General features: G+C 34.3%; 1 protein-coding gene across 4 annotated transcripts in view; it reads right to left on the reverse strand.

Moving 5' to 3' along the window:
* Positions 1–2,108: 2,108 nt before the first annotated feature.
* DNAJB4 (DnaJ heat shock protein family (Hsp40) member B4) overlaps positions 2,109–15,308 on the reverse strand; it is a 53,568-nt gene continuing 40,368 nt past the window's right edge. Inside the window, exons 1-4 of one of the 4 annotated variants that reach the window (XM_059689131.1) lie at positions 13,349–13,446; positions 12,936–13,223; positions 4,814–5,382; positions 2,109–3,411 (exon numbers count right to left, since the gene is read on the reverse strand). In XM_059689131.1, the coding sequence (XP_059545114.1) occupies positions 3,178–3,411; positions 4,814–5,382; positions 12,936–13,146 (1,014 nt within the window). In that variant the 5' untranslated portion in view covers positions 13,147–13,223; positions 13,349–13,446 and the 3' untranslated portion in view covers positions 2,109–3,177. Of the gene's footprint in view, positions 3,412–4,813; positions 5,383–12,935; positions 13,447–15,308 lie in introns of those variants that run through there. The other 3 variants (XM_059689130.1, XM_059689129.1, XM_059689132.1) reach the window with 3 other exon arrangements.

The raw sequence follows: 15,308 nt of genomic DNA on the forward strand, positions 1-15,308 counted from the left end.
CCCAAATTGGAGCGGGTACAGGCCAGGCTGAGGGACACCTCCCCCCCGCCATGCACAAATTTCGTGCACCAGGCCTCTAGTCTATAAATAAGATGGAATAATAAGTATGATTAGCTGAATTCTCTGGCATTTTCCTTACAACTAAAATATATGGTTATCCCCAGCAATTCTATTTTAGATATATATCTAACAAAACTGAAAAATTATACACACAAAAGCGTGTACAAATATACTCATAGCATCTACACTAATAAAAGAGAAAAATGGTAATTGGCGTACGACGATACCCTTTTCATTGGCTAATCAGGGCTATATGCAAATTAACTGCCAACTATGATTGGCAGTTAACTGTCAACTAAGATTGGCAGTTAACTGCCAACTAAGAACTGCCAACAAGATGGCGGTTAATTTGCATATGTAGGCACAATGCAGGGAGGCGAAAGGGAAAGCAGGAAGAGCCCCCTGCCACTGACAGTGATCGGAAACCCAGGGGGGAGCTAAGAGCCGGGGGGCAGGGCAAAGGCGGCCCTGGGGCCACCTTTGCCCTGCCCCCCAGCCATGATCGGAGAATCAGGTGCCTTTGCCGCCCTGGCCAGTGATAGCAGGAAGTAGGGGTGGAGCCAGCGATGGGAGCTGGGCACGGTCGAAGCTGGCAGTCCCGGGAGCTAGGGGTCCCTTGCCTGGGCCTAAAGCGGAGCCCACGATCGTGGGGCCGCTGCAGCTGCGGGTCCCCGCTGCCTGAGCCGGATGCCTCAGCCAGAGGCGTCAGGCCTGGGCAGGGGCGGAGCCTGCAACCGCGGGGAGCTGGGGGTCCCCTGCCCAGGCCTGACGCCTCTGCCGGAGGCCTCAGGCCTGGTCAAGGGGCCGATCCGGTGATTGGTGATCGGAGGGTGATGAGGGGAAATGAGGGTCCCCTGCCCAGGCCTGACACCTCCGTCAGAGGCATCAGGCCTGGGCAAGGGGCCGATCCTGCGATTGGAGGGTGATGGGGGTCAACGCCTGAGGGCTCCCAGTATGTGAGAGGGGGCAGGCTGGGCTGAGGGACACTCCCCCCCCCCAACACCCACCCAGTGCACGAATTTCGTGCACCGGGCCCCTAGTTATTAATAATAGCCAAAAAGTGGAAATAACCTAAACATCTATAAACTAATGAATGGTTAAACAAATTTTGGTATATCCATACAATGGAATATTATTGTTATAAAAAAGGAAACGAAATCTTGATACATAGTGTAACATGGATGTATCTTGAAAACATTATGGCTAAGTGACAGAAGCCAAGCAAAAAAAGTAATATATCATTTGCTCCCATTTATATGAAATGTTCAGAATAGACAAATCCATAGAGACAGAAGTAGATCAGTGTTTGTCAGGAGCTGGAGGAATGGAAGGTGAGAGCTAATGGATATAGGATTTCTTTTGGGGGTGATTTAAATGTTTTGGAAATACAGAATGGTTGGTTGCATAACTCTGTGAATATCCTAAAACAGGGGTCCTCAAACTATGGCCCGCAGGCCACATGCGGCCCACCGAAAACATTTATCTGGCCCGCCGGGTGTTTTTGCCGCCACTGCCTGTTGTTTAGCAGCCGACTCTTCCCTGGCCCGCAGTGCGCATGTGTGGAATGTCTGAGGGACAGTGAACTGGCCTCCTGTTTAAAAAGTTTCAAGGACCCCTGTCCTAAAACCATCGATTTTAAAATAATGAATGTAAAAAAAAATTTTTTTAAATAAAAGCGTAAATGCTATGTCATGTGACTTATCTATAATAATAAAAGCATAATATGCAAATCGACCGGATGGCCAAACAGCGGAACAACCATCCAGACGAAGCCGTGGCTGGGAGGGTGGCTGAGGCAGCCAGAGCTGCAAAGGCCTACTCTTGCACAAATTTCGTGCATCAGGCCTCTAGTATCTCAATAAAGCCATAAAATAAATGGCGATTACAACCTACTTCTTGAATTTCTAAAAGAAGATTTCATATTCTGCTAAAGAGTGATAGGATCCAGTGTACCCTGTGAGTGTGTGCATCATCCTGAAAATTACTTTTGAGCCAAATGCTGTTTCAAAACATCATTCTCACTAGAGTTACAAAACAGAAAACAAAACAATTTTTAGATGTAAGTATATTTTAAAAAATTAAAACACCTAAGAAATGCAATCTATGCATATTAAAAAGTAAAATATTTATATGCATAACAAGTAGTAGTAACATCATTCATAAGCAGCAGTTAGTGTTTATTTTCCCCATATTTTGGCTAAACACCATAGTGGTAGTTTATTCTTTTTTAGGGAAATTGCATAAGGTACATGTAGCATATTATGAGTAAGTTATAGAAGACTGTGTAATTGGAAAATTAATTCCAAGTAACAACATTTCCTCTAAAAACATATTTATTATTAAACAAACTAGTTTAAACTAGTGGACCATAAAATGTGCCTATAATTTATTAAGTCCAAGATATATAATCAACTTGCATAAAATTACATATGGTATTTTAAAAACAGCCTATTTCTAAAATATCAGTAATTCAGACAATTGGGATTTCCACAGGAGATAAATTGCCATGAATTTCCTTTTTATGGAGAAAAGGTCCATCTTAAGAACATTACAACTATGTTATTAACAAACACTGTAGCATATTTTAAAAATCAAAATGATGAAACATATGCATTTGGATATTCTTTTATGGGTACCAGCCCTATAGCAGCATTTCAGATAGTGATTTAAATCTAGTTAACCACATTTCCAAATGACTTGGGTTTTTATTTTCTAGAAATACATATCACATGTATAGTTTAGTTAAGAATTTAAATTTCCATTATAAATGAGAGCCTACTACATTGATAATGTAAAGATATAAGGAATAAAGTACTTGGATAGTCTAGTACTTTATTAGAAATATATCTACTAACTCCACAAAAACAAACTTTACATGTAAGCAAAATACTAAAAATTTCTGACTTGGGAGAAATAAAATAGAGTGAATGATTTCTCATCTCTAACTGTAAAAATCCCTTTTGCCTATTTATTTGACCCGTCTCTATTCATGCAATTTAATGAACCCTCAAAATAATTTATACATCTTTATACAGAATTCACATCTACATCAATAAACAGCCAGTCCTTTTATATTTTCAGTGCCTTATCAAAATATGAGTAGCAAAGTTTTTCATTCTATGAGGCAGGGAGATGTTTTCTAAGTACTTCTTTGGATGATGAGGATATAGAATCTGGGAAGGACACTTCAAATTCTATTAGAAGGTCACCACGTTGCTCAGGATTTTTTGGAAATGGCAGCCCATATCCAATAATTCTTCTCCTCATTCCAGGTTTCACAATATCATTTACTGACATAGGTATGGTTCTTCCATCCATTGTTGGAACATTAACTGAGCAGCCACACAATGCCTAAAAAGTGCACAAAATAAAATTAAACAACTTAAAAGTCTAAACAAAAATATTACCAATTGTAAAGGATGATCCCAGTATGGCAAAATTTTAATCTCCAAAAGAATATCAATAATTATAAAATTATTTCCCCCATTAAAAAATCCCTTTAGGACATGTACAAGCAGGCATGCTAAAAAAAAAAAAAAAGAAAAGAAAAGGAGAAGGGGAAGGGAAAGGAAAGGAAAAGGAAAAAAGAAGTAAAGCATGTCTTTCACACTGCCCTGGACTGAAATGGACAGTTTGAGTCTGCTATTGCAACATTCAAGATGCAGGGATGGAATGGGAGAAGAAAGAGGGAGAAATTCAGGGCTGGAAAGAACATGATAGGAGCAACTACCTACTTCTCTGGAGGGAAAACGTTAGAATAAAAAATACATTTATTGTTTTAGTCAATAAACGTTTACTGAGTACCTACTACATGCCACACATTCCTGATAGATGCTGAGCATATATAGGGACCATGAATACCGACCCCACTTCAAGGAATGCACAAGGACCACAGAAGCAAACTAGTAATTAAAATACAATACAATGTTGGCACAGTGATATGTGCAGAAGTCTTTTGTGAGAGAAAAGGCACCCAACATACCCTCTTAGCTTCTGGGAATACCAAATGCTTAAAGTAAGCATTGGACTAATAGTTGGTATTGAGGCAGAGTGGGGCACAATAGTGTTCTACAGAGTCGAGCTCAGACAATGACACAGATATATATAAGATAATAATAGAGCAAACTTAGGGAAATGCATATACAGTTATGGGTGGAAATCAGATTAAAAATGATCTTTTATGTTAAGCTAAAGAGTTTGAACTTTATAATAGATGCTATGTGGAGTCATTTAAGAATTTTAAGCAGGGAACTGACATAGCCATATTTGTTAGATTATAATCTAACTTGAGAAATAATGCCTAAAAATAGAACAAAATTAAAACTCATGTACCAAATCAGTATCCTTATAAATTATTTTGTCTTTTAACACATTTTTTTGTTATATAATTACTCCAAACTAACAATTTTTTTTAAAATCTTACACATGGACTAAGGTGAGGAGATTACAATGCAGATCTCATAAACCACACTTATAAAAACAGAGTAGAGTTAATTCATCATTAGGCCTCATAGTACATAATCTAGGTAGCACTTAAAATTAGCATTTAAATTGTTAATATAGGTAACTAAACTTAGAATGTACAATTTTATTCATAAAAGAGGTATAATAGCAGTACTACCTCAGAGGATTCTTAGGATAATTTAAAAAATAATGTGTAGTAAGCATTAAATAAATCTTAGCTATTATTTAAATTCCCTAAAATCAAATGCATAAATGTTTGGTTTCATAATCCTAGCTTTTACTAACTTACCTCTCGTAAACTAATTTTAGCAGTATAAATTATATTTGATCCATCCCTTTTAAATTTGGGGTGATCTTTATCTTTAATAATAAAAACAATGTCTGCTGGAATACTAGTTGGTGTTTCATCTCCTTCTCTTGGAAAAGTAATTTTGGTGCCTTCTTTCCATCCTTTTTTTATCTCAATGGTGAGAATTTTGTCCTCAGATCTATAACTCCTTCCATCAGGGTTTAACCTTTTTCGAGAAATCTTCATCCGTTTGGTACAACCACTATATATTTCTTCAAGTGATACTCTAAGTTCATGAATAATTGGAGGATCTTGTTTGAGGCGGGATGGCCCCACAGAATTCCTGTCTCTTGGATATCCATTCATGCTGAATCCAAAGGCACTAAAAGGATCTCCATCTACTTCCATATCTTCAGAATCTCTACCACCACCCATCCGTCTTCCAAAGAAAATTTCAAAGGGATTGGAACCTCCGAAAAATGCTGCAAATGTGGCATGAGGATCACCATGAAAGGTGTACCGGAAGGTACCTCCTTGTCCATCAGTACCTCCTGCTCCTCCTTTCAACCCTAAGTGAAGAAATAAGCACGATTAGAATAAAGCTTTCAACTACTGAAAGTTTAACTTTCAAAAATTGCATCACTAATAAACTTTGACAACTTTAGATTGTAATTTATTAAGTTGGCCAGAAATGCCATTATAACTAAATACAGAACAGCTACATAACTCTAGATCATTCTATCTGAAGTTAAAATTTTTGCTTCAAATTCTTCCTCCAAATACCCATCTTTAATGATAATTTATCCCTTAATCACTGTTCCACAGATAAATAAGAAAATAGAAGTCTGGAACCTCTTATCTCATAAGCTACTGGTTGACAACCTGAAGTATATAAAGTTTAAGTTCTTAACAGATGTCAGTTGAAAGGTCTTCAGTAATCAATGCAAAATGTATAATCTAAATCTTTAAGTAGCATTATCATCAATGAGCACAACAATCAACAACATAAAATACCATATTCATATTAACAAGTTTTATTTCAGATCATCTTTTACTGCTTAAAAATTAAAATAGAACTCTTTCTGTAGCTGAAAAACTTTAATAGTACAAAAAATGTTTTTTACACACTAATATTGTTATCACTATCCCAGATAACAAAATTGTTCCTCTAGGCATACCACGTGATTAGATTAATTTCAACACCATTTAAAAAGAAGACTGAAATCAAGAGCTGTAAATCCTCTTGATATATAAGGCCTTTGGACTGGTTATTTCTGTCTATTATGGACAACCTGTTTCACCCACCAAGTTAGTGAACCTCTGACCCTGTTCTTTAGGCTCAACTAAGTAATATATAGCTTACAAAAGATTATATATTTGAAGCATCATGACCACCACCTACCAAAGAAAGATCCTACTAAAACCCACAAACTATAGTACAGGAACCTTTTTCTTTCTTTCTTTCTTTCTTTTTTTTTTTTTTTTTTTTTTTGGTGGCAGCAGTGGGATGACAGTGATCTTTTAAGGGAGCAATACTGACAAGGATTTACATCATTACAATATGAATAAACATTCTGAATGAGCTTTATGAGAATTCCTGACCAAAAAAACAAGCGAGCAGAATCTGAAAATTATAAAACTGATACAGTCCAGAGATTTAACTAAGAGATCCCAATATGTTCAAATAGTAGTAATTTGAGGGCAGAAAATATTTTATTCATTTCTGCATTATTCAATGCATACTGGGCTGAAAAATGACAGATGCTCATGTTTATTGCATAAAGGGAATGATCTATTCTTAGTCTCCTAAATAGAAACTTTAAAAGGTATATCTTGAATGTCAGGATAGAGAAGAGGCAGAAGCAAAATCACACATGTACATAGATGAGATATTTAATAATAATAAATTCTAGTGGTATCATTAAGCATACTTTCAAAGAGACTTAGTTTTGCATGTCTTGTTCTATTTGAGTTATTCCATTAAAAGGTACACATGAACTCTACTTCATCCAACAGTCTTAGCTGGTGTTTAAATTTTTACCTTCATACATGAATAAAAATCTGGAGAGACCAAGAGCAATATAATAATAAGAAAATTGTCAAAATATGTATTGAATGATACATCCAAATAGCAGTTAGAGACATTCCTTGTAGGAACAGGATGACAAGTAAAAACAGGACAAGAACTTTTAACATGCAGCTCATCCAAACTTATTTTAGTTAAATTTTATTGGTATTGTTATAGCTCCAAATGTTTTAAAAAAATACACACACACACAAAAACCTAGTAACAGATTTTTTTTTAATGATAGAATATGTATACAACTCAGGGTCATGATCAATGTGACTAAACCATTAAATTATCTCAATCATTTCATCTTTTGTCCCATAAATATAACACAGTATAATAATTTAACAGAGTTAATAAAGTAAATCGAGTAAATTAGCTGCCAAAATAGTTTAATTTTGTCAGCAAGACAAAAATCTAAATGTTTGAGCCCATACTGAATTCATGAAAAGAATATTTTAAGTTATTATATCATGCCCACTTGACTTAGTAATCCCACTTCTAGGAATATATCCCAAGAAGTCAGAAACACCAATCAGAAAGAATACATGCACCCGTATGTTCATAGCGGCACAATTCACCATAGCTAAGATTTGGAAACAGCCTAAGTGCCCATCAGCAGGAGAGTGGATTAAAAAATAGTGGTACATCAACACAATGGAATACTACGCTGCTGTAAAAAAAGAAGGAACTCTTACCATTTGCAATAGCATGGATGGACCTAGAGAGCATTATGGTAAGTGAAATAAGCTAGTCAGAGAAAGATAAATATCACATGATCTCACTCATTTATGGAATATAATGAACAACATAAACTGATGAACAAAAATAGATCCAGAGACATAGAAGCACTGAACAGACTATCCAACCTCAGAGGGAAGGCAGGAGGAGTGAGTAAGAGATCAACCAAAGGACTTGTATGCATGCATATAAACATAACCCATGGACACAGACAGTAGGGGGGTGAGGGCATGTGCTGGGGGGGGGGGTGGAAACGCCGGGAAGAGGTCAATGAGCGGGAGGTGGGGGAGAAGGAAACATATTAATACTTTAAACAATAAAGAACTTAAATTTTAAAAAGTTATTATATCATGGGTTTGGCTTTTCCCTAAAATCCCTTTCCTCCTCTGCCAAAAATAGTAACTCTATCACGATTACAGAGTTCCTGAGATTTACATACTGTATAAAATGGCATGTATCAAAGGTGACAAAAAGCCTCCAACAGGGCTTTGAAATTTTCTTTGACACTAGTCAACTACATTGCTCAGATATATGACAAGGCTACTATAATGACTGAGAGAAATCTAACCAAAATTCATACTGCTCCAATATAACATGAATTATTATGCAAATATCACTTGCACTGCTGAGCACTTGAATTATAATGGGCATGTCATCAACTATACAGTCAATTCTTTTATTACGTACATTTCAACTGCTTGTGGAAAATCTTAAAATTCAACTGGATTCCTTCTGCTGTCCAAAATGTTTCCCAGATACCATATCACTTTGTATTACCAAGGAATGCACTCTTAGAGTCAACAACATCTGCCTGTGCTTTAGAAAGACTGCTATTATTTAAAAAAACAACTAAGCACCCTGGTCGGGTGGCTCAGTAGGTTGGCGCATTGTCCTGTGCACCAGAAGTTTGCGAGTTCAATTCAGAGTTGGGGCACATACCTAGGCTGTGGGTTCAATCCTGGTCAAGATGTGTGGGGAAGGCAACAGATCAATATTTCTCTCTCACATCGCTGTTTCTTTCTTTCTCTCTCTCTCTGTCTCTCTCTCTCTAAGCATATCCTCAGGTGAGGATTAAAAAAACAGCAACCAACCAACCAATGTGCAATCCAAAAACAAGTATGTGTTTGGGATACATACCATAAAAATGATTTCTAACAGTTAGTTGACTAAAAGTTTATCAAAAGAAACAGCATTGGAAAAGAATTAGGACTTCAAAGAAAAAAATTATAAGACTTTAATAACTCTTACTTTAAGAAGATTTAACATGTAAATATCCAGATTGATAGCAAGTTTTAGAGTTACTAGTATGAGAACCTTTAAAAAGTTTTGATTCATAAAAACCCAATTTATTTATTTTTAGAAATATATAGTAAATAAAAAGATCCAGTTGATTTAATAACTGAAGAAGCAAGCTAGTATAGAGATTAATGTACAAAATAAAAGTCTTATCATATAAATACTACCTTCCTTTTTTATATATATTTTCTTACTGATTTCAGAGAGGAAGGGAGAGGGAGAGAGTTAGAAACATCAATGATGAGAAAGAATCATTGATCGGCTGCCTCCTGCACACCCCCTTCTGGAAATCGAGCCCGTAACCCGGGCATGTGCCCTTGACCGGAATCAAACCCTGGACCCTTTAGTCTGCAGGCTGACACTCTATCCACTAATCCAAACCAGCCAGGGCTAAATACTACCTTTCAGTATTTAAAGTAAGTTATTGATTAAACCATAAACAAGCAAAAAAAAAAAAAAAGAAGGCATAAAGAAATGTTAGAGAACTAGAATACTATAAGGATGTGTTACTTAAAAAAAAAATTTTAGTCTTTTAATACAAACTTGTGTTGACATCTACTAAACAATTCAGAACTACACCTAAATTTTTTCAGAGAGACTAATTCAAAATCCAATTTTAAATTTCTGTAGTTCTGTGTTTTTTGTTTTCCAATGATTCAACTATGTGGAAAATTTCTGTTTTTTAAAATAGCGTTATTTACTACATACCATAAAATTAACCCATTGAATGTACAATTCGATGAGTTTAGTAAAGTTATAGAATTGTGAGACCATCACCACAATAATTAGAACATTTATCTCTAGTTGCTATTTGTAGCTAATCCTTGTTCCTACCTCTAGCCCTAGGCAACCACTGATCTGCTTTCTTTCTTTACAAATTTGCCTTTTCTACGTAATTCATATAAATGGAACCATAGCCTATATAGTCTTTTACATCCAACTTTTTTATTTAGCATAGTTTTTAAATTTCATCCATGATATAGCAGACTTAATTAAATTGGTAATTTTAAATTGCTAAGTAGTATTCCATTGTGTGTGTGTGTGTGTGTGTGTGTGCACGCACGCACATACATAGTATTTATCACATTTTGTTTATCCATTCACCAAATGATAGTACTTTTGACTTGTCTCTAGTCGGGGACCATTACAAATAATGCTGCTATGAACATTCACATACATGTCTTTGGGTCGACGTATATTTTCATTTCTCTTTTATAGATTCCTAGTAGTAGTACTGCTGGGTCATATAATAAATTTAAAACATCTCTATTTTTATCCAGCTTTAAAAAAACACAGCATTTAAGGCCCTGGTCAGGTAGCTCAGTTGGTTAGAGCATCAGATACTCCAAGGTTGTGGGTTTGATCTGTCAGGACACATACAAGAATTAACCAATGAATGCATAAATAAGTGGAACAAATTGATGTTTCTCTCTTTTCTTTCTCTCTCTCTCCTCTCTAAAAATCAATCAATAATTTTTTTAAAACCCCAGCATTTAAAATTGTGGATATTAGAGATTTTCAAACCATGAACAAACTGGACCACTAGGTTCTCTTAGTTCCTAAATACATAATTTAGCATGTTTCACTCATACACTTCTCAGTTCATGGTTCCTTCCCACTGTCCCAAGCCTTGAAACAGTGCAATAATTGGGGGGCGGGGGTACATCAGGTAAATTAGTAATGGCTCCAATCATAAAATTCAGTGTTTTGTTACTGTTAGAGAAAGCCATAGGGCTATGGAACCAGGCCTGCAGGCATGAACAGATATGAAAAACGAAGAGAAAAATGTTTTCCCACATTTTCACAGTACTATAACTAAAGGGATTTTTTTAAAAGAATGAGACATTCTGAATAAAAGGCAAATATAATCCTTTTCTGTAAAGAAAACGATTTTTTTAAAAGAATCAAATATAGTAACTTTTATTTTAACTATTTTCAAGTAGCATAACTAGAAAATGGTATTTCTGAATAACATATTTTAAAGCATTGAAGAGCTTTAAAATATATTATTTAAAAACTTATCCCCCCCCCTCACTATTACCTATTGTTTAAATAAATTATCTGAGTCAAGAACAACAACAAAAATTCAGGGTAAAAAATAAATAAATAAATAAAAACGAAAAGAAAAAAAAAAATTCAGGGTATATAGATGATCCCGCTTCAGTTTTTTTGTTTGTTTGTTTGTTTTATGGTGTTGTTTTTATATTCACTCACTGATGACGATCAGTAAAAATCAAACTAGAGAAATATCACTCAATAAAAACACTACTAAAAGGTAATGTTAAACCAAAAAAAATGTGTATTATTTGGTGACTTGAAATTTCTGAAGACAAATATTCTCAGTCCTATGGCTGAGTCAGTTATCAATGAGATGTGGAGTAAAGCAGTGGGGATCTGGTTTTCCATGGAAATTTATATCTGTGGATTCCTTTTTTAAAATTTTTAATTGGCTTTATTGAGGTGAGATTGGTTAATAAAACTATATAGTTTTCATGTGTAAATTTTATAATATATCATCTGCATATTATATTGTGTGTTCACCACCAAAAGTCAAGTCTCCCTCCATCACCATTTATCCCCTCTATTTATGGATTTCTTTACAAAATAAGTTCTTTGGAAATAGTACACTATTAGTAGTACCTGAGAATCCTGTTTAGCTTTTATGATGAATCGAACCATAGTATTTTGAGTAGTGTGGCCACAGGAGCAAGCAGATTAAACTGCCAACTATTTGCCTTTTTCAATATTACTTTATAGGAACCTGACAATGCATGGTCCGCATCACACCAAAGCTAGCAGCAAAAGCTGCTATTTTTGGCAACTCAGATCAAAAATAAAAATAAGACAAAGAAAAAAGCCTTAATACATAATCACCCTGCTTGTCTTATTTTTAACTTAAAATGAATAGTCACTTTTTCACTGTTTTAGGATATATTTCTAATTAGAAAAAGTTAACATTAAATGCAATAAAGAATGCAAAGACATAACAGAAAAGTTTTCATAACTTAAACTTTCATAATGTATAAGAATTTAAAAGAGAACACTTTAAAAATGTAGGAATTAAAGTATTTTTGTTGTTAATTAGCAATTTAAAACAGACTTACTTTACAGCTATGGAGATGATGACAAACTTAATTTAAAATCTAGACTGATAAAATAATCTTAAAATATCTCATCTACTGTATTCAACTAGTTTCTGATCTCACAATGCAAGAAACAAAAGTACCGCAGGGACAGGAAAGGGAAGTTGTCATGCTTTTCTCTATAGCTAGACAGTAAAATTTCAAAGGAAATAGTGCTACCTAAAAGTAAATCAATAATTATGCTAAGTGGCCATTTTAGGTCAAAAATTGTATTTCTGAGATCTCATTTTCTTGGCAACAATTACTGTTTACAATTAAGCTAAAAACTTGTTCTGGTATTTTATGACATCAGGAAAATTCTTTCCTCTCCAGGCGGAATGCCAAAAACAACTAGAGCTAAATGCCTAGGCCTTCTTCTCAGAGAGACGACTTTCTCTTGTTCAAGCTAAACTAGCTTTGCTATAAGAAAGGCAAAAAACTTCTTTTTTGTGAATAAAATAGAAACTAACCAGAATTTGAACTGCCAATCTTAAGATTTTAAATGATTGAAGGATCTTTACTGGTTCTGGCAGAAAACTCATTAAAAAATAAAACAGGTTGCATAAGACTTTTGACACAATTCATTAATGTGTATGAGAATTTAAGGTTCCTTTTCAAATATAAATGTTAACAATATAAATCTAGTGGTAGAATACGGATATTACAAAATGCCAAAATCTTAAAAAAAGGCAACCAAGTATATTTGATTGACAGCTATGTAATATTCATTCATATCATCAGAGATAAATTTTGTTTTTATCCATTATTTATCTTTCTACATTGATATGTCTGATGATTTAATTTAATGACAGCCAGAAAGCTGAGAGAGAACGGGGAAAGAGAGAGAGAGAGACACAGAGCTGGAGAGACAGAAAGATATACACCAAATTCTTACCTTCCTCCCCAAACTGATCATATATTTCTCTCTTTTTAGGATCACTCAATACTTCATAAGCTTCTGCGACCTCTTTAAATTTTTCCTCTGCCTGAGGAGATTTGTTCTTGTCCGGATGAAATTTGAGGGCTTGTTTTCGGTAAGCCTTTTTAATATCTTCATCTGACGCTCCTTTTTCAATTCCCAAAATGCAATAATAGTCTTTCCCCATTTCGAATGCCTTGAAATGAACTTAGATTTCCCTTTGTGAAAGAAAACTGCGTCCCCAGTCTTAGCAATACAAGGATTCTAAGGAAAATAAACCAAGCAGGGTATTTTAAAAGTTAAAGCAATTAGCAATTCAGCCTCGCTGTCTTAAGGCAGCAAGCAGACAGCATATCCGTATTTAATTCCTTCCCCAACAGCTCACTTACAGATAAATATACACTACACAGGAGACAGCCTTCTAGATCCTCCCATTCTCACTACGTGTCTCTGTACTTTCTAGAACAGCAAATGCTACAGGACGTCACTTCCCCAGCTGCCGCTAGTCAAAGATCTGAGCTAGGTTTTCTCCTCCTCCACGATTAACTATTCATTTTCCTTCTGGCTCTACCATCTGTATTTCCTTTTTAAGAGGCCAAGTAGATTAAGACACCAATATTTCAGCATACAATGTCATAACTACGTTTTTTTATTTACTCCATTCTAGGTGAAAAGTAACAAAAATAATTATAGCTATTAGGCATCCTATCTTAAAATAAGTTAAACTTATTATGCAAATAAAAGTACCCATGGGTACTTATTTTAGGTATTTTCACTTTAATTTCAAGTTACTCAAGTGTAAGATATACAATACTAAAATATGGTTTGTCTAAATTAAAATTTTCAAAAAATGTGTCATTTTCAAAATTCCTGGGGTTTATCAATCAAAATGCTATAAGTCAATATACAAATTTCACATTGTAAAAAGGCTATATCATAAACTTCAAAAAAATATTTTAAAAATAACTAGAGGACTTAAATATTATTTTAGCTAATGATTTTAAATGGTCTTTTTATATAAATAAAAGTTAATAGTTCTGGCAAACTAATATTTATGAAATATTCATATCTGATTTTAGTTACTTCAACTAAAATAGAACGAGACACCTCTAATTCCTTAGAGTCACTGAAGACCTTTTGTGCTGCAGGACAGAGAGGGGAAAAGTATCAGGTTACCAACAGTAAATACTCATGTTTCTTTCAAGACCTTAACTGGATCAGCTTAAAATCTGGATATGCTATTTTTGGGGCAATAGTATGAGAAATATTTTTTCTTTTAAGAACACATTTTCCCTAATTATAAATATAAGTTATTGTTAAAGATTTTGGAAAACAGAAAGGAAAAAGATTAAAATAAAAACCTCCCTATCATACCACTTTAGATAATTCCCTGCTAAATGTTAGTGTATTTCCTTCTAATCCTTTTTTTCTTAGGAATATATGTTCATTTATTTATTGTAGTTTGGTATATTTATCAACAAATTTTATGTCATATCACTTATATACCCTTTTGATGTCTGCTCTTATATATTTTGGATATTTATGAGTCATAATTTAAATGTATATAACTAATCTCTTATTTCCTGTATGGTCTCCTCATCTTTTCAAAGTGTTCCTATTTCTAATATAATATTGAAAGATGGATTAATAAGAAAATGTCAAAAAAATTGCATAGAAAAAAATTACATAGAGCCTTATACTTAAGTATCTTAAGTCTGTAAACTTAAAATAAAAAAGAACATTTATGCAGAAAAGTAAATGTACATAATGTTTAGAGTATAGTGAAAAGGTGATGATCATGTGTTAACCTTTTAAGGTATGGGAACACCTACTGTATATGCCAAACCCCTTTACATTAATGATTCAGCAATTCTTTCAGATGTCCATTTTTGTGCATTCTGATAGCTTTCCTATTTCTCAAAACTCTCTATTTTAAAAACACTTTGACATTAGAAATTTATAACATCCATCTAGCCTAGTTATAGGTTATAGAGGTTTGTCAGATATTCAACAAAATTTTTAGTCCCATCAAGAAATACTTAATGTCAAAAGATAAATTTTCAAATTCAAAAATACATAGAAAACAGTACTAATATACAAAGTCACTTTAAGACTCCTACTTAAAAAAAAAAAAAAAAGCAACTTGGAGTCCAGTGCAGGGATCAACAATTAATTACCAAAGGAACACTGACATTACTATCCATGAAAAGCCTAAATTATTCTGGTGGGTAACACTGAGAAGAAAAAAAAAGTAAATTTTCATCTTATTTGATAATTTTCAGAGAGCTAGAAATATTATAAGGACTTGGCATATTTAATGATTTTAAAACCCAAAGACTAGGTTTTTCA

The sequence above is a fragment of the Myotis daubentonii genome, chromosome 3 (assembly GCF_963259705.1).
Source record: "Myotis daubentonii chromosome 3, mMyoDau2.1, whole genome shotgun sequence".
NCBI lineage: Eukaryota > Metazoa > Chordata > Mammalia > Chiroptera > Vespertilionidae > Myotis > Myotis daubentonii.